Source organism: Mus pahari, chromosome 2 (assembly GCF_900095145.1).
Source record: "Mus pahari chromosome 2, PAHARI_EIJ_v1.1, whole genome shotgun sequence".
In the NCBI taxonomy this organism is placed as follows: Eukaryota; Metazoa; Chordata; class Mammalia; order Rodentia; family Muridae; genus Mus; species Mus pahari.
In genome coordinates this window covers 16245672-16265555 of record NC_034591.1, presented here as the reverse complement: position 1 = coordinate 16265555, position 19884 = coordinate 16245672, and the positions used below count along the sequence as shown (strand labels likewise).

At 43.1% G+C, this 19884-nt stretch overlaps 1 protein-coding gene across 2 annotated transcripts in view; it reads left to right on the top strand.

The window, feature by feature from the left end:
* Window positions 1-19884, top strand: part of Fbxl13 (F-box and leucine rich repeat protein 13) — a 173101-nt gene that overhangs the window by 28430 nt on the left and 124787 nt on the right. For both annotated transcript variants that reach the window (XM_021190074.1, XM_021190073.1), the window contains exons 4-7: window positions 2221-2288; window positions 2956-3110; window positions 6261-6370; window positions 9122-9283. In XM_021190074.1, coding sequence (XP_021045733.1) covers window positions 2221-2288; window positions 2956-3110; window positions 6261-6370; window positions 9122-9283 — 495 coding nt within the window. The remainder of the gene's footprint in view (window positions 1-2220; window positions 2289-2955; window positions 3111-6260; window positions 6371-9121; window positions 9284-19884) is intronic.

The window sequence follows — 19884 nt, the reverse complement described above, 5'->3', positions numbered from 1 at the left end:
CAGTCCTGGGAGTCCAGCTCTCTCCTGAGTCTCAGTGGTCAGATTACTCTGCAGGGAAGCTCTCCTCTGGCAGGGAAGGTGCACAGAGGCCTGGTGTTCAGATCTGCCTCCTGGCTGAAGATATAGGCCCAAAACAGGGCCTGTCCCAGAAGATGTATTGCCTCTGCCGTTTACACACTCGCCTGCACAGACTAGACACCGAGAGACCCTCGACACAATATGACTCTGGCAAGGAAGGTGCCAAAATGTCTGGAGACCGAAACAGGGTCTGTCCCAGAAGCTAGGTTGCTTCTGTCTGTCCCAAAGCTGTGTAGCTTCTGCGGTCCACACTCTCACCAGTGCAGCCTGGAGCCTAGGTGAACAAGAGCAAAGATGGCTCCCTTACCAGCTCAGGCAGTGATAGCCCTTCCAGGCAGAAACCTCTTCTCTGGCGGGGAAGGTGCCTGTATGTCTGGAGCCAGAAAGGGGATCTTTCCCAGAAGCTGTGTCATTCTGCAGGCTGCCCTCTCCCCGGCAAAGCCTGGAGCAAAGATGGTTCTCTTACCAGCTCAGGCACTCTGCTTGTTTGTTTTTAAAGGAGTTTTGTTTTTTTGTTTTTGTTTTTTTTTAGAGTTGAGAATATTGTTTTACAGTACTGACAGGCAAAATCAGTCCTGACTGTGACCAACAGACTACAATTGACTTCTTTTTGAACCAAGGTGTCATGTAGCTCAGACTGTTTTTTTTTTTTTTTTGTTTTTAAGATTTTTATTTCTTTATTGTATGTAGGCACACTGTAGCTGTCTTTAGACACTCCAAAAGAGGGCTTCAGAACTCGTTATGCATGGTTGTGAGCCACCATGTGGTTGCTGGGATTTGAACTTGGGACCTTCAGAAGAGCAGTCTATGCTTTTAACCGCTGAGCCGTCTCTCCAGTCCTCAGACTGGTTTTAAACTTATGTGCTGGGTATGATCTCGAACCTCTGATCCTCCTGCCTCTACCTCCTGAGTAGGGATTACAGGCATGCATTACTATGGGAATTGGGGGTTTCAGGCATATATCACTGGGGTTAGAACCTAGGACTTTGTATATGTTGGGCCAATAGTCCACCAACAGAATCGTATCTTCAATTCTGCAAGTAAATGTTCATAAATATAGCTGATAATAACAATACCGTAATTGTTTACCTTGAAATGTTTTAAAGTAAGTGGGATGTAACAAGATCTTTCAAAGGTGTTACTCTACTTAGGGTACATTGCAGAAAAACGGGGAGCAGGGTGTGGGGTACTGTAAGAGCCAGAGGTGGATAAAGACCAGGATGAAACTGTCTCCTGGATGAGACAGATCTGATGTACTCATGACGTCATAGCAGCTGTGGTTGCCTGTATCAGACCTGAGCAGGATCCAGCCAGTCATCTTTACATCAGTAAGGAGGAGTTAGTTTTCTTTAGAGGTATAGCCCCTGGTAGGCTGGCCATGTTCCAGTTCCACACCAATGCAAGTATGAGCAGCGTAAAGTGAAATCAATTCAATGGTGTCTAAAAGGGTGTACACATGAAGTTGGGAGAGAGTTATGGGGGTGAGTCTGGGAGAAGCAGAGGGTGAATATGGTCAAAAGGCATTGTACACATGTATGGAGTTTTCAAAGAATTTATGAAAATAAATGAAAAAGACACGATTTTAATAAAAATAGGTGATAGATGTATATAGTATAATTTCTAAATATGTAAATGGTGTTCATTCCTCCCCTACTCTCCCCAGAGGCAGCTCTGATCCCATCTCCTTGTCAGTCTTGCAGAGGCCTCTCTTCCACCTCTCTTATCTTTCTTTCTTTCTTGTTTTTTTTTGTTTGTTTGTTTGTTTGTTTTTGGTTTTGGGTTTTTTTTTTGTTGTTGTTGTTGTTTTGAAACAGGGTTTTTCTGTGTAGCCCTGGCTGTCCAGGAACTCACTCTGTAGACCAGGCTGGCCTCAAACTCAGAAATTTGCCTGCCTCTGCCTCCCAAGTGCTGGGATTAAAGGTGTGAGCCACCACACCTGGCTCTTTTTTCTTTCTTGACAAGGTCTCCCAGTGTAGTCCTGGCTGGCCTGAAACTCACCACATAGACAGGCTGGCCTCGAACTCACAGAGATGCCCCACCCCCACCTCCACCTCCCCAGTGCTGGTTAAAGGAGTGTGCCATCGCCACACAGCTTTACCCTATTTATTTCTAATGTATAGTTTAATTGCTTCTTTACTTTAGGTGACTCCAGAGTTGATGATAAAAGCATGCACATTTTATACTGGACATTTAGTAAAGACCCATTTCAGGTAAGAATGTGATTTTACATAATATTTCTTTTTCTTTGATCCTTTAGTCCTGTTATTCTCCATGCAGAGGAAAGCCACTCTGGGCTAGTACATTTATTGATTTGTTTATACTTGATGAGTTTATACTTAGTAAAAACACCTCTTCTCTGAAATAGAACGTGTCAAAAATCCTTGGAGTTGGATATGCTTGGGAACCGAAATTCCTTTAAAAAATTTTTTTTCAAAACAGAGTTTCACTATGTAGCCCTAGCTAGCCTAAAACTCACTATGTAGACCAGGCTAACCTCTGACATACAGAGATCCACCTGCCTCTGGCTCCAGAGCACTGGGTTAAAGGTAACACTGCTGGGCTTTTTAAATTTTTGAAATCATGATTAAAGATGTTTCTCTGTGTAAATTTAAGTTATGATAATAATATTACCCCAAGATGTGGTTATTTTATGAAAAAAGAAATATGATTACCATGTAGCATTTTACCCTGCCCCGCAACTATCAGGAATTCTTCAAGTCATACTCCCAATTTACAGGTTTTTTTTTCTTGCTGTGATTTTTGAGGGGATAAAAGTAATCTCACTTCTTATTCCTCTTAATTTATTTACTATTATATTACCCTAGTTTCAAAGTAATATTTTGAAAGTAATGTCTTTCTTGTATCTTTTACCTGCAGTGGTTGGAAAGAAGTTGCAATACCTCGTGCAAATCAAGAGGCTATCATGGCTGAAAAAATGGACAAAGCAATAGCACACGACAATTTTAGATGCCAAAAATTCATTTTTAATCGCTGGTTCTCCTACACGGTTATGAGTAGAGAAAGGCTTATAAGTAAATGTTTCTGCCATAGCAATTAGTGTTGGGATTTAGTTATGAAGTGGGTCAATGAACGAATGGTTAAAAGTATGCCTAGAAAATAGGTTACTTTAGTGTTTAGAGAACTGCTATTAAATGGACCGATTATAAGTACTTACATGTGATGGCGCATGCCCACCAGAACTCAGAACACTGTGACAGAGCAGTGAGTTCAAGGCGAGCCTGGGCTATAGAGTAAGACCTTGTCATAACCGAGCAAAGCAAAGCAAAACAAAACACAGTAACAAAACCTAATGATCTTGTTAGATTCATTTTAAAATAGTTTATTGCAATGGAAAGTACTCACAGTTAAAATCAAATCATATGTGAATTTGCACACACACACACACACACACACACACATGCATGTATGCACATGTAAATAAGTATCTGCTGCTGGCTTTTTGGCCTGGTACTGAACCTAGAGCTCTGTACAAACAAGCAAGCACTCCTCCACAGAGCTTTATCCACAGACTTCCTCTTGTTTTTAAGTTTGAGACAAAGTCTTTCTAAGTTGTCCAGGTGGGCCTTGAACTTGCAATCCCCTAGCCTCCCAGTAGCTGAGATCACAAACCTGTACCACCAGGCCCAACTACTTCCAGTTCTTACACACAATGCAGAGCCAATAGTATATACTCATTAGAAACCAACATTTGACACAGAACGTCTGCATTCCTTAGACACATTTCCTTTGATGTGATCTCCCAGGTGAAGAAGCTTAAAGAAAAATGATTTTCTCTGTGATGCATGGACAACACACATGGGATCTTATCAGGGCCAGAGGACTCCAGCCTTTCAGCCACAGCTTTTTGGATTCTAAATTGTACCTACGGCTGTGCCAAATCAGAAAAGTCAGTTGATCTCACTCTTGCCCTTGGTACAAGGTCTTAGTGTTCAGCCTAGGATAGCCTCGGACAATCTTCCTGTTTCAGCCCTGGCATTCTGAGATTACAGGTGTGAGTCACTGGAGCCAGCTGAAGTCATTTCCTTTTGAGCTGTGCAGTCTGTCTCTGCCTCAAAGTGAACTCTGAAAGTTTTATCATAAACCCAACGAAGGGTTAACTGGCTAGCCTGTCACAGGTAGTCATAGTCAGAAAGGACACTCTTCAAAATCCCGAGTGAACTGCAAGCTCTTTAGAGAGTCTGGATGCGCTGGACCAACCTCCTGTCCTCTCTGCCCTTCTGCGTTCTTGTCTCAGCACCGCTCGCCCATCCTGTGGCTTCCTGCTCCCTTGGTCTACCCTCTTCTTTCCCCAGGCCTTTCCCTTCTCTTTGGCTCCATCCCTTCTCCTGAAGCTCCCATCCTCACTGAGGTGAGAGCACATGGGGCCTTGCTCCCCTTTCCTTTGTCTCCTCTCTCTGCTCTCTTTGTCCTTAACCCCACCTGTTTCTTTTCTGTAGTTGACACCCTTGGGACTTTCCCCCTTGTCTAGTTATGTATGCCCTGTGTCATCTTATGCTTCCCTAACTCACAACAGCCAATCACAGATTAGTAAATTATATAGTAGATTTATGACCTAGGCTCAATTCTCAGCATCCATATGGCAGTTCACAACTGTTTAACTTCAGGGCCAGGGGATCTGATCCTCTCTGACTGCCATGGGTACCAGACATACACAAGTTCCACAGTCATACACGCAGGCAAAGTATCCATACATTTCTTATACATTAAAAGTAAAACCCCAAAGTCATGTAATCTCTTAGTTACATAATCTTAAGATGAGACCCGAGTCACATTTACATGGTGACACTTCTTATCTACCCTCAAGTCACAGCACATTTGTTTCATTTAACTCTCAATCATAAAAACTTAAAGTTTTGTTTGATTATTGTCAGAATTTCCAAGTATTAAGTCTGAACTGTGATTCTTAAAGTAGTACCCTTAAAATGAACAAATAATAGCATAGATTTATAGTATTTAAATATTTTATAATATACTTGTATCATGTGATGTCTTAAATGTCTAAGAAATATTCTAATTTGGTTTAGAAGATATATAACCTAGTAATATTAAGTAATATAAAAATGAGGTATTGAAAAAAAAATAACATGCTCATTCCTTCCAGAATGTTCTAACTTCATACTCGTTACAGCTAAAGTGATACAAGCTGATTGACCTTAGCATTTACATGTATAGAAACATAATTTTTATAGGTGACAACTCAAGAAAAAAGCATTTAAATGAAAATGAGTGGAAGAAATGAGAATGTAGCAGATGTGGGATTGTGAATGCACATACACATCTCAGCTGGTAACAGTAGCCTAACTCAACTAGTAGAGTTCTGGCTTCTCAAAGAGCTTAGATTCTAGAACAAAATTATGATGTTCAGTGAGGTTCCAACCCATTGTCAGGTATAGCAACAAACAAACAAATAAACAAAAAAGGCTTTAAATTTTCACCTGTGTTGCTGAACACTGTTAGCTGCTGTGTTTTGTTCTGTTTGCATAACATTCAAATGAAAAACAACATTGTCAAACTTTAAATGTCAGAAGTAATCACGCACAATTCAGATAGCCATTTTTAGTTGAAAAGTGAAGTAAAATAAAAACCCAACAAACTCTGAACCTCAACTTCGGAGAGAAAAAAAAGAGCGCCTGCAGCCAGGTCCAGTCAGGTGCAGTCAGATGCAGCCAGGTGTAACCAGTGCAGCCAGGTGCAGATGAAGAGCTTGTCTGCTCTTCAGCCTGTTTGTTTCCTGGCTCCCTGTGTTTGAGTTCTGGACCTCTGATTAACATGTATCAGGCAATGTATTTGATCTAGAACTTACAATTCAAAGTCATTGGCTCTGAATACTACCTTCTATGAAATGCTTAGAACTCTGAGTTTTGTAAAAGGTTAATTTGTTTAGTTTAAAAAAGAAATAATATATGCATATTTGTTTATATGTTTATATATGTTTATTATTTCTAAATTTCAAAGGGCAAAGAGGATATTTACTTATTTAAAATATTACAGATTTTTAAATATTACATATTTACATATTTAAAAATCCCTGGAGCACTACCTAATGCTATCAAAAGTAATTAATTTTAGTGTGATTAAAATGAAACACAAACTGTCAGATACGTTAGTTCATAGTGCTTTTGGAAATAGCTTTAATCACATGTGATGCACATTTCCTGCAGCTACACTGCTTCGGTTGCGACATTTGTTCTATATGCAAAGACAAAGAATTATACTAGCAAAATGGAAGGAGCGAGCCAGACACAAGAGTAAAACAAGAGAAGATGACTTGGTATGACATTAGATACTATTTGTTTTAAAGGAGGAAAAAAATCATTTCAATATTTGTTCATGTATATTGATAAAGACACTGTAAGTGTCACAGTTCTTGGGGGAAAGGTATCCTGGCATTTGGGAGCCAAGGAATACCACAGAGTCACACACTGCACCTCAAACCTCACGCAGGAGATTTACTGGCAGGAAAGAACCTAGGTGGTGGCTGCCTCTGCTCAGGTGAGAAGCAGCAGAAACAGCGTTTATATGTTTATATAGGACTTCCTGGGGTGAGTGGGTGTCGCTTTCCAGGGTAAGGATTTGTCACACCCTCTCTCGACCAGCAAGAAAGACGCGACCCCCAGTTTTTCAATCAGTAGTTTATTCAGGAACCTTCTTTCTTCTTCTCCCCCGAACTCTGGGCTACAAGCCCTTTTATACTCTCTATCCACTCCAATCGCGGCAGGCCACAGTCACCTCACCAGGTGTGCGGCCTCAGCCAACCAGAAGAGTGGGAACAAATCACCACCAAATGTGGACCTGTTTACCACAAGCTCCATAGCCAATAGGTGCCATCGTTAAGGTGTGGCTTCGGTAGCCCAGGGGAGGGGCCGTGGCCTCCTACAAGGATTGGTGGGATTTCAAGTCTTTTTACTCTGTAGGGCGGGCCTGGGTCTGATCATCAGTGCAGTTAGTGTGTTCTGTGGGTGGAACCTGGCCTTGGAGGTCCTCAGGGGAGGGGCCTGCCTCATATGTCTCCGGGGGATTATATTCATCCCATTTGTGTTTATTATTGATGAACAGTTAGGGGTTGCAAAAGGGGCAATGTTATCATTGTCCTACTTCCTGCTGACTGTGAGTGTAGAAGGCCTGATGTTGCAGGCTGGGAATTATCAGGAATCAACCACCTCCAATAGTTAGGGGTGGGTAGTCCTGTAAAAGCAACTGATTAACAAGTCTGGTTAGAAATCGTTTGTACCTATCTGTTGCCAAAGAAATCTATACGAAAAGGAAGTTTATAAACTAGGGCACAACTAGTAGGATTAAAAAAAGGAGGAGAAGCTGCATTAAGATAGGTGACATCTAATTCTACATTGGACTGTGAAAGAGCCACTGGCCAGTAGAACAGGGCTGTTTCTTATGATTTTGGAGTTCTGTCTGGAGTTGTCTGATCATGTCTTTTACTATACCCGACTGGTTGACATAGAGGAAGCATTCCTCCCAGAGGAAAAGCAAAAGATCACCTCTCTCCCAGCTGTTAGTAAATCTAATACTTACTAATTTTGTAGCAATATGGTGGCCAGTGAGTCTATTTGGCTCTAGAAGGTAAGGATGGTTTGAGCCACCCGTTGGAGATCAAGCTAAGGTAAATAGTCAAAGATGTAATCAGTCCTACCATGGCTGTGGTGGTGCCATCAGTTAGACCCTGGACCAGAAGAAAGGGTGGGATCTCAACCTCTTGTTCATCATACCATGCCACTCTGAACCCTGTGATGGGAACTGGCAAGGGTTCCTCACCATTCCTAAGTTTGGGAAAAGGAACATCAGGGTGCGAGTCCCAGACTACCTCTCAGGTAGGCAGTGGAAAGCCTGAGTGCCACAGAGGATTGAAGAATTGTAAATGCTTGGACAAAAGGGCAGGGTGGCAGTGCTCGCCGTCAAAGTATCATTACAGTCTAAAGGATCTAGTGTGCCCATAAAAGTATGTCCCCGAGGAGTTAAAACAGTCTGCAATACCAAAGACAGAGATGTGAGAGAGATGAGGAGTAGAAATAGGAAGAGGATAGGTGTTGTGGACAACCATTTCAACATTGCCAGCTAGATATGCCTGTTTTGGGTACCACTGCCGCTGCTAATGTCATGCTTGTAATCACGTTGTGTACTAAGCTAGTGCTGTGATCATTGCCCTTAGCTTGATGATTGATTGTGGAATGGTTGATTGCACACAACCAGCATTCTTTCTTTACTCATGCTGATGGTCTCTGAGAAAAAAATGGGGTTCTCTTAATCCTGATATTTGACATGCTCTGGTTGCTACATAGTATGTACTAGCAATATATTATTATCCTTTATATATTATAGTTAACTGAATGTTTAGGAATCAATCCCCGCCTAGCTATACAATTTATTGGCAGACAGTCATTCTGCAATCGGTGAGTGAGAGTAACAGGTATGTGCTGGGAACAGAGGCAAATGTTAGCTGTGTGTGCTGACTTCCCAGTATGCGCCCATCCTTAGATTCTACTGTAAATACCTCATACTAAATTATGTATGTGGGTTTGTGAGAAGTGTGTGTAAAATACTTATCAACCCATAGAAGCGTTTCCTTGTTGCACAGTCTTCAGGGAATGTGTCAGTTAAAATGGGACTTGCCGTAATGGTGAGTCAGTCAGGGTTCCGGAGCGTGTTCTTTGACTCCTCTCCTCTCTTTCAGTTATCTCCCCTCTAGCACATTCCTCCAGTGTCTCTAAATGCTAGTGATTCCACGGCTGGGATTTCCTCTTTGTGGCCCACAATTCTCCTTCTTTCTAGAAGAGGAGATGACACTAAGTCTTTCAGGGGTGGCCTGTGCCAATACTTATGACAATTAATATAAAAGCTAAGATGGTCCAGGGAGTTATATGAGTTCATATGGAAAATTATCATTTAGATAATAATGGCAATCAGCAGGGTATAGCAGGTACTGACATCAAGTGCTGTGCTTCCTAGGTACCATTGCCTTTGATCCTTAGGACAATTCCATGGACTTTATAAATTATTTTCATTGCAGATTTCAAAACATGAACTTCAGTTGAAAAAATGGAAGTTCAAATTAGAATCCAAAATGGGGGAGAAGCCGATTAACCTGGAGGGGAGCTTCTCTGACATCGCTGTTGAGAACAGGCGCTTGGCGTTTGACATTTCAGTGCTACCGGAGCAAGCAATACTCCAGGTTTGTAGGAGTTTGTTGAATAGCTTTCTTACAGTTTGAGTATAGCTTGGAGTTAGGGTAAGTATGTTTGCTTATAATTCCTTATTTTAAAAATTATTTGCTCATGTCCTGTCTTTCTATTGTAATTCATACTTGTGATATCAGTGTGTGTGTGTGTGTGTGTGTGTGTGTGTGTATGTGTGTATACATGCAATATTAACCTCTTATCTAGAATATATTTGAATATTTCCCTCCATCACATTTAACATTATTTCTTTTGCCTCTAGAGTATTTCGATGTCAGAGAATTTAAAGTGTTAGGTAATGAAGTCTATCACTCTGGCCCTAATCGTTTCTCTGTGTCAGGTCATTCTTATGGTTTTTCTGAGTGACAGTATACTGTTGACACATACATCACCGTGTTGGTTGTGAAAATCAAACCTTGATTCTCTGTGTTCCTAATCACTGAGCGATCTCTGCAGCCCTGGTAACTGTTTTTATGAGGAACTGCCATTCTGTCCTCATTGTGACTGGACTGACTCACACACCTTCCAGCAGTGTTTAAGAGTTCCCCTTTCTCCACGATCCTAGCAGGAGATGGTGTATGTATGCATATGGTTGGCAGTAGGGAAGACAGCAGCATCCCATCGTGGTTCTTACTTGTACTTTCCCGATGTCTGCTGGCAACTGAGGACTTTCCATATAGTTTTATCCACCTGTATTCCTTCTCTTGAGATGTACTTATTCAGATCGTTTGTCCATTTAAAATCAGATTACTTGTACTTTGTTAATTTGGTAGGGAGTATCCTTTCATAAATCACATACCAACCTTCTGTCAGGTGAGGCAAATATTTCTCTCATTCTGGAGACTGATGCTTTACTGTTGATTGTTTTCTTTGCAATGCATTGCCCCTCTTTTTAAAATTATTTATGTGTGTGTATTTCTGTGTGAGTATATTCCATGAGTGACGGGTACACAAGGAAGCCAGAAGAGGGCGTCAGGTGTCATGCGTATGTGTGTGTGTGTGTGTGTGTGTGTGTCAGTGTGTAAGTGCACACCTCAGGCTGGAATTACAGTTCTCCTTGGGCACCTGCATGTCCACATACATACACAAACACACACATATACACATACTGTCTTAGTCAGTGTGAAGAGACACCATGACTGTGGTGACTCTTAATTTGAACTTGCTTATAGATTTTAGAGGTTTTATTCCATTATTGTTATGGCGGGAAGCATGCTCACATGCAGGAAGACATGGTGCTAGCGAAGTAGCTGAGACTTCTACATCTGGATCGGCAGGCAGCAGGACAAAAGAGACACTGAGCCCAGATTGAGCATTTGAAGTCCCAAAGTCCACCTCAAGTGACACTCTTCCTCCAACAAGGTCACACCTACTCCAACAAGGATACTCCTACTAATAATGCCACTCTCTAGTGACCAAGCATTCAAATATACGTACCTCTAGGGGTCATTCCTACTCAAACCACCACATATGCATAAAAATAAAAGTTAAATTGTTAAGAAAAATACAACGAAAAAAATGTATAATGATGTATATGTATAAAAATGTTATAATGAAAACCCTCAGTTTTAGGCTAACTTAAAAAGTTACTAATCCCCCTTCAAGATTTAAGGTTTCTAAATCTAAAAACAACACTAAGCATGATGTATTTTTAGAGATAGTCTCAACATTTTCCCAATGAAGTAAATTATGAATTGGATGTTTGTTAAAATGGCAGGTAATAAGAGGGTAGGTTTACATAATCGTGGAAAGTTGGGAATGGATTTTTGACACTAATATGTTGAACATCTGGGTTTGCTAGTGTTATTCAATGAATAGAGTTGCAAAGTTACTTTTTAAATCATTTATTAGCTGGGCATGGTACCACATACTTTTGATCCTAGGAGTTGGAGACAGACAGATCTCTGTGAGTTTGAGGCCAGCCTCTTCTACATAGTGGGTTTGAGGCTAGCCTCTTCTACATAGTGGGTTTGAGGCTAGCCTCTTCTACATAGTGGGTTTGAGGCTAGCCTCTTCTACATAGTGGGTTTGAGGCCAGCCTCTTCTACATAGTGAGTTTGAGGCCAGCCTCTTCTACATAGTGGGTTTGAGGCCAGCCTCTTCTACATAGTGAGTTTGAGGCCAGCCTCTTCTACATAGTGAGTTTGAGGCTAGCCTCTTCTACATAGTGGGTTTCCAGGTTAGTCTATCTCAAAAACAGAAATTAAACAGAACAAAAAGAACCTTAAAGTTGTTAAAAATAGCATTTAACTTGATGACATCCCTGACTAACTAGTTCTTGGGAACTTGAACAAAAAAAATAGTGAGTTAAGTCTTAATTTTGGAATGTGTTAGTTTTAAAATGAATTCAGACTTATGCATGCAAACTGACTAATATTTTGGAGGGAAAGCTGAGACTAATGATTTGAGAAATACAATTTGAACTTATCTGGGAAATATGCAGTTTTTAGGTTTAGTTCCATCAACTCGTGAAAGCAAGTCAGGTTCTGTTTTGCATCATTTCCTCGGTATCATTTTTGGTCTTAAGGAACGCTCCTTCCTTGACAGATGGTAGGGCTCATATATTATCAGTTAAACTGCTGGCCAAGTTCAGAGCTAGTGAGAGGGTTGGCAGGGCCCACTTTCCATGAAATGCAGGCATTTTGGCACACAACACAGAGAAAAGCCTTATGTTGATGAATTTAGAGTTTGATTAACTAGCTAAGCTAGTTGCTCGGTTAGCTAACAATGTAAACCTTGCCTTGTGGCTACCCTTCACCTTAGCTGTGACTTTTTTGTGTGCACAAGAATAAAGCATGTGGACTTGCAAAAACAGTTACAGAATCACCTTCAGATGTCACAGCACTGCTGATTCATCTTCTCACTTGGGAAAAAAAAATCCTCTCAATCCCGAAAAGCTATTAAAGCATGGCCAGACTGTGGAGGAACCAGATGGTTCCGGCTTGCTGGGTTAAATTACTTGGAATTGTAAAATCAAAAGAGTGTGTTCAAATCCGTGTTCTGATAACCCCATGGGTCAGTCTGACCTTAACCAACCAAGCAGAAAGTCATTGCAGGTTCTGTGGCTCTGTACCGAACAGGCTCCAAATTAGTTTCCAAACTGAGTTGTTCTGTCAAGGAACTCCGTGTTTGTTGGCTCGACTTGCAGTGTGGATGAGAAAAGCCGATGCTACAGAACACTTGTGGATTGCTTTTAAGAAGAGCTTGTTTTGGTCACAGTCGCCCTACTCCCTGACCCCACTGCCATTGTTTCAGATTCCGTCAGTGATGCAAGTGAAAAGTTTACAGAGACTTCAAAGTTTTCAAGAGTTTCTCGACTCCATGTTTGCAGAAGTGATGTGTCCTATGAGAGACGGAAAACTACAGAGGGAGAGACAGCAGGGTGGGGATTGTTCTGCCTTTGGGTGGCTGTGTTCTTGGCTGTGTGGCCCTGGGCCAAAAGACTGGCCAAGAGAGATCGAGACAAAAGGGCCAAAAGGACCTGCATTGCCAAAATGGCTGGATTATTTAGGGAAAAGCCTGGGCTGGAGAGGTTTAGGGTGGGGGTCAGTGTACAGCTCCCTAAAAGACCTTGTTACAGGTAGGGCCTGAAGGATGCTGGGAGAACCTGGCAGCCTGCGTCACCTTTGATATGTTAAATAGGCACCTTAGCTAGCAGTTTGTCTCAGGTTTGAGACCTAACCATTTTCATGAACAGTTTCTGATTCTTTTAAATATTCTGATTTCTTGTTTGTTTCTCCTTCCAAAGCATATATGCTCTTTGGGATCTGGTGTCACTTTTTTTTTTTTTTAATTTATTGTTTCTTTATTCCTAGTACCCAAGAGACTGTGTCACAAACAATGAAGATTTAGTCATTTACTCAGTATCTATCTAAGCATGCATACAGTACACAGGGCTCTCTTTTGGAAACTGAGAAAAAAACCCCAGCAGGTTAAATAAATAACAGCTTTGTTGTTATACATTTATATTTTAAGATGAATCAAATAGCAAATAAAATGCACACAAAAGCATGCCATAATTTTTTATGTATGTGTGTATATCATGTGTGCATGTGTGTATGCTTGTTCATCCATGTGTGAATGCATATGTATTGTGCTTTTTGTGTGCGTGTGTGTGTGTGTGTGTGTGTGTGTCTGTGTGTCTGTGTGCTTGAAGTTGATATTGGGTGTCTTCTTTGATCACTATTAATTGAGGCAGGGTCTCTGCTAAACCTGTAACTCACAGATTTTGGCTAGTTTACTGTGGTGGTTTGAATATGCTTGGCCCATGGGAAGTGGCACTTTTAGGAGATGTGGCCTTGTTGGAGGAAGTGTGTCACTGTGTAGGTGGGCTTTGAGGTTTCCTAGAGCTCAAGATCCATGCAGTGTGGAAGAGAGTCCCCTTTTACTGCCTTCAGATCAAGGTGTAGAACTCTCGGTCCTCTAACACTATGTCTACCTGTCTTCGGCCATGCTTCCCACCATGGTGATAAGGGACTGAACCTCTGAAACTGTAAGCCAGCTCCAGTTAAATTTTTTTTTTTTTTAAATAAGCTTTGCCTTGGTCATGGTGTCTGTTCACAGCAATGGAAACCCTGACTAAGGTATCTATCTAGACAGTTTTGCCTGCCTTGTAGAGGGGAGGTGGATGAAGTCTGGAGGCAGGGGCTTTCTCTAAGAAATAGCATGAGGGCAGTGGCAGTGGGAACGAAAAGGACCTGAGTAGGAAACAGAGTGTAGTGAGACTCCCAGGCAGATGACATGTGGAACGGAAGGGTGAGTGAGGCCAGCTGGGACTTGACAGTGCAGTTCAAGGGCAAGCAGAGGCCTGACCTGCTCAGGAAGAAAGATGTCAGGAATGAAGCCAGCATCTGTATTGATCCTACAGTCTGACTCCCTCAGCTCCTGACTCAATTCCCAAAGCCTTTCTAAATGATTTTCTTTCCATACCTGACTTGGCTGCTTTGGTGTGTCAACTTAACACCAGCTAGAGTCATCAGAGAGAAAGGAGCCTCAATTGAGGAACTGTCTCCATGAGATCCAGCTGCAAGGCATTTTCTCAATTAGTGATCAATGTGGGAGGGCCCGGGCCTCCTGGGTTCTATAAGCAGCACCCTCCATGGCCTCTGCCTCAGCTCCTGCCTCCAGCTTCCACCCCTGCTTGAGCTCCTGTTCTGATGTCCTCCTGTGAGGGTGAGCCAGACAAATGGCTTCCTCCCCAGACAGGTGTCTGGGCATGGTGTTCTCATGGCAGCAAGACAGTGGCGCATCCAGTGGTTGTTGGAGACCCATTCACTTTAGCAGTTTAGTTTCCCATCTGTCTTAGCTGCGCAGTGATCTGCAGCACAGCAGTTAACTCCCAAGTCCGTGCTTTATGTTCAGGAGATGATTCTTTGACTGCAGTGCAGAACTCGAGAGGATTGCCAACGCTACTTCCCAGAGAGTTCCTTGGACCCATCCACTTGAACTTCTCTCTATGAGTGTATTCCTTTCAGTTCTATGTGTTCAACTGACTCCTTTCTTAATGACTGTTCCTAAAAAACAAACAAGTTTCTCAAGCTTGTATGTGTTGCCAAACTTCTTGACACCACCTCCCACCTCCCACCTCCCACCTCCCACCTCCCACCTCCCACCTCCCACAGACTCGATCACTTTGATCAGTCTCTGGCTGGCTGGTCCAGTGGCACAAGCCAACTCATGATTTCCAAAACAGAGCGCACCATCGCCTTTCTCCTGTATCCTGTCCACTGCGCGCTTGCTGGTGCGTCCTGTTTGTAGTGAGTGGTACCATTGCCCTCTCAAGTGACTCAGCAATGACCTTTGGCTTCTCTCCCATGGTGCTCACTGCAATCCTCATGTCTCTTTTTAGCTGGTAATCTCACTTTGTTTGTCTCTGAATTCTCTCTTACTCGCTGGTATTATTGAGAGTTTTTAATTGTTCTCTCAGCATCTACCTTGTTCATTTGCACACCAGACTTCTTCATATGCCATGTTTGTACCTGCCATTCCCTGGTGAAGAGTTTCCTCAGGGGCCAACAAGATGCCTCAGTGGATAAAGGCACTTCCCTCCAGCCTCACTGCCCAAGTTAGATCTCTGAGGACCCACATGGTGGAAGGAGAACTGACTCCTACAAGTTGTCCCTTGGTCTCCACACATGCACTCCTTTAAATGAAATAGATAAAACATTGTAACTTTAGTTTTGTCAAAACCTACTATTAATGATGGTTCTTAAATGCTTTAACCTCCCTGCCAGCCCAACACCCACCATAGGTAGTGGAAAAGAAAGGATGGGGGCAGGGGAAGTGAACCTGTTTAGAAAGGGTTTTTTAGAGCGACCCCCATCTATGTTATCAGGAAATCAGAAGTTCAGTTTACAGGTCAGCAGTGACGGCTCTATCTTCTTGCAAACTCTTCATGGATACACCAACAGTCAGTTCGGTAGATTTGAGAGAGCAAACAGGAATCAGCAGTGGTGGCACTACCTAGCAGAGACAGCCAGGCCTGAGCCTCAGCAGGAGTCAGTAGGGGGAGCAGGAGGGAATGCCCGGAGAAGTGCTATGCTGAGTCTTAACAAATGTTACATAGCTATGTAAACAAGCCAAGCTCCCATCACTGTCCGTCGAGTCCTTTTTATACTCCCTCCAAACATCGAGAGTCTTCTACCGGTCTTGCCTGAGCACATGTCTTGTCTCAGCTGACATCACTCTGCCAATCAGCCTGCATCTGAGGAAGTGGCAAGGAGTCGCCAGCATGCCACCAGAAGTTTTTAGGTGTGTGTAGCCGTCCGTCTGTGGCCACATGAACTGGGTTCCTGAATGAGAGGCCAGAGCTGTAAGGGAGGAAACTTCGAGAGAAGAAAGGAGACCAACACAGATTTCCGATCAAGGCCCAATGTTTACTAAGAGTCTGTGCTTATAAAGGGGGAAAGCCCATCTCCCGCAGATCCACTCTTGATGCCTGTCACCAGCCTGTAAGCAATGAGGCTGACAGCACTAGTTTGGCAGGAAGGAGTCAATCACCATCTTGCAGGCTGTCTCAGGAATTTCTCAGGAAGGCACAGTTCAGCCTCTCAGCAGGTAGCAATGTCTTGGGGAAGAGCAGAGGCAGGTGACAGGGCAATATAACCATCTAGGTGGGAAGGCTCCACTCCAGGTGGTCTCATTCACAGTGGCGGCAAGGTCAGTACCAGCCTGCTCAAGGCTGGGGTGTGTGTGTGTGTGTGGCTACAGGTGTGTGTCTCTCTATGGAGTCCTGACAAAGTAAGGAGAACCCATACATGTGTGTCACTCATCATGTGTCCTTTCACTTACTTAAACGTTCCTTCACAGGTTTGCCCCAGCAAAACACCATCCAAGACAACTGACTTTCTAACGAGCCCTTAAGTTTCCACTTCAGAACACAACAGGAAGGCGTCTGCTGCTCTCCTTGTTGGCTTTCTCATGCTCGCTGAGCTTTGTCCTGTTTTAGTACCTTCTTGCCTCTGGGCTCCATTCATCTAATTCCCACTGGAACCGTTGGCTCTGGTCTCGCTGCACTGCTCTGATACAGAAATGTACAAGGCACATTTTCTGACTTTGCCACCATGACCTCTCTGTGGTCTCTTTGTCACCAGGAATTCTCTTCTGTGGCTTCCTTGTCAGGCTTAGTCCTCCTCAGCCCCAGCTTGGATATGATTTCTTCCAATGGGCTTGCTGTGATCTGTTCTGTCCCTATGTTTGCGTGCTCCCCACCCTCAGGCTGAGCTTTGAGACAGAGCTTTGGTTGCTACCAGTGAATCATGGTTGGATGCCCACTGCCTATTGGATTATGCTCCTTTCTTGAAGTGTTCTTTTTTATTTATTTATTTATTTATTTATTTTTAAGTCCTTTATGCCCTGAAAATTTCTAATTCTATTCTCTGGAAACCGATTCTTTATCTTCATGCTATTTTGTTACTTGCTCCTGACCCCTATGTCACTTGAGCTGACTGCGCCCCCAGATGCTGACTGCGCCCCCAGATGCTGACCTTGGCCCTTTTCTCTGTGTTCTCCCTTAGTCACAGTAGCCACAGTGAGGCCTTTGCAGTACTTACAGTGATGAGAATTTTAAGAATTTCAATCTCCTAGAATGTGAGGCTTGACATACATCTAATATGCAGCAATATTTGATAAGTAAGCTGACCTGCCCAGTAGAGGAATATAACTTTTGGAATCATTGAATTTTAAATGGCAATGAAGAATTAAGTTAGAAAGCCCCAGAAATAGCTGAAAATGTATAAGGTCACAGGATTCTACATAAAGAATGACTTTAGACTTATATGTCTAAGCTCCCTGTCAGGACAGTATCTTTACCCAACCCTCTTCCTCATCTTTGTTTGGAATCACGTATGAGGAGAAAGCTCGAGAATGCTCACATCCAGTTAATAAGAGATGGTGTCTTAGGACCAGAGACCAAGGTAGGGTTCATTCTTACTAAGGTCACAAATCAAACTTCTTAACTCTTAGTCTCTGAATAGGGGAACACCTGCAGATTCCCCCAGAGCAGAGCAGACACATGCATCCTGCACTCAGACCCAGAGCAGCGTGGAGCTGGACCTGAGCTGACCTCCTGCTTTCTTGTTCTGTATCCCAAACTGTCTAATCAGGTATGCTCCTTCTGTTGGGAGGAGAGAGAGAGAGAGAGATACACAGGATTACTGAATCCTTTCCAGATGGAAATAGGAAGCCAAGGAATGAAGTATTTCCATTAAAAAGTAATGTTTATGCAGCTCGGGTCAGGTGTTCTCTGGGATGGAGAATCTGTTGACTGAAGAGTCTGTTGTTCCATTTTGGGGAGGATTAGATAATTAGAAAGTTGTTTTTATAAAGTGCCTCCTCTGTATGTTGGTCCCCGGTTCCTCTGCGGCACCCACGGAGTTGAGTGTGACTACTAACTTCTTTTCCCTCCAGTTCCCAGTTCACTCAGTTGTTGTGTGATAGTTTCTAGTCTCATCCCCATTCTCCACTCTGATGCTCTCTTAGGGATTTAAGAATTAAGAATAAAAGTATGTTCATTCCTCATAATATTGATTGGGCTGCATTTACCCCTCCTCATTTTGAGCTGGTCAAACCTTCTGAAGGTCAGGGGAGGTGATCTCTAGGCAATAGCTTACCTGGATCACTTATGCACATACAGTGACACCCCTCCATCTCCTGCCCTCCGCCTCCATCTCAGTCCTGTTGTGAGAGAAAACTACACCCGGCAACAGAAACCTGACCCCGTAATGTATTACACAGCAGAGTCAGAACCAGTGGAGAAAGCAGCATCCTTGGCTGTCTCTTGGGTACCAAGGTTGAAGTTAGTCATCTTACATGGGAAGCACTCTCTCTCAGTTGGAGATGCTAGACCACTTAAGTTGTAGCATCAGCTCTGGCTTGCTTTATCGTGGAGGGTTGCCTCATAATACTGTTTCCAAGATGAAGTCCTTTGGCATGGCTGTGCTGAGTGAAGGGCACACTGTGCTGAGACTCTTGAGCCTGGATCGGATCCCCACCAAGGGCCCACTGTGTTCTCGGGTTCCTTGTCACTCTGGCTAGATGAATGCACACCGTTTTTACCCTGCAGCCTCCTTTCTAGTCGCTTTGATGGCTTTCTTTCTCTACAATGTTGCTCTCCTGTTCTGTTTTTGGAAATGGAACATTTGAAAGAGTTTTCTAATTTACTTTCCAATTCCACCACTAAACTTCATCCCTCATCCAAGCAATGCTTCACACTCAATATTGCCCAGAGCTAGAAAATAAGCATCCAAGTATGATGTGATTCATGTAGCATCCAGTACCAATCTCGGCCTCAGAGCAGACACTCAGACAGCCCAGCCGTAGCTCAACTGAGGCCTTGTGAATGGGTGACCATTCTGGAGCTCTACTGACATTTCTGTGACTTGATGTGACATGCCGACTCTTTCTTTACCACCAACACTCTCTCCCAACCCGCCATCAGCGACAATACTTCCTCTGTCTTTCAGCCACTTTGGGGCTGACACATCCTCATTCCTCTTGTGCAGGTGCCTGTAAGTGCTCCCTAGTGCTCCTCCGCTCTCACTCCATCCTCAGTCTTTGAGTGACTTCAATACCTGCTGCTTCGTTGTTGAGTCTCACATCGGAGTATCTCTAGACACCTTTCAGTTTTGGTACCTAGGCCTTTTGTGGTCAATCTGTAGCTGATGGGTTAGTCCCTTTGGTGTTCCGGAGCATCTGCCACCCACCACGTCCAATTTGAAAACATCACTTGCTCATCTGTCCATATTCCCAGCCTTCCCTTGGCAAACGGTGCTGTCATTCAAATTGGAACAGTGAGGGCCACCCCAGATGTCTGATTTACATATAGATGTGCATATGAAGTGGGTTTTGTTTTTTATTATTTTATAATTTGTGTGTGTGTGTGTGTGTGTGTGTGTGTGTGTGTGTTGGTGGTGGGGTGAGGCTGGAAAATTCACATGCCATAGCATGAATGTGGAGGTCAGAGGGCATTTTTACTGTAGATTCTTCCTTTCTATCTTTCCACGTGTTCTAGCACGCACAAGTAGAGGGGCAGGAGAGCAAGTAAAAATATTCATATGGAAAGGAAGGAAGGATATTAGAATGGATGATGTGTGTGTGT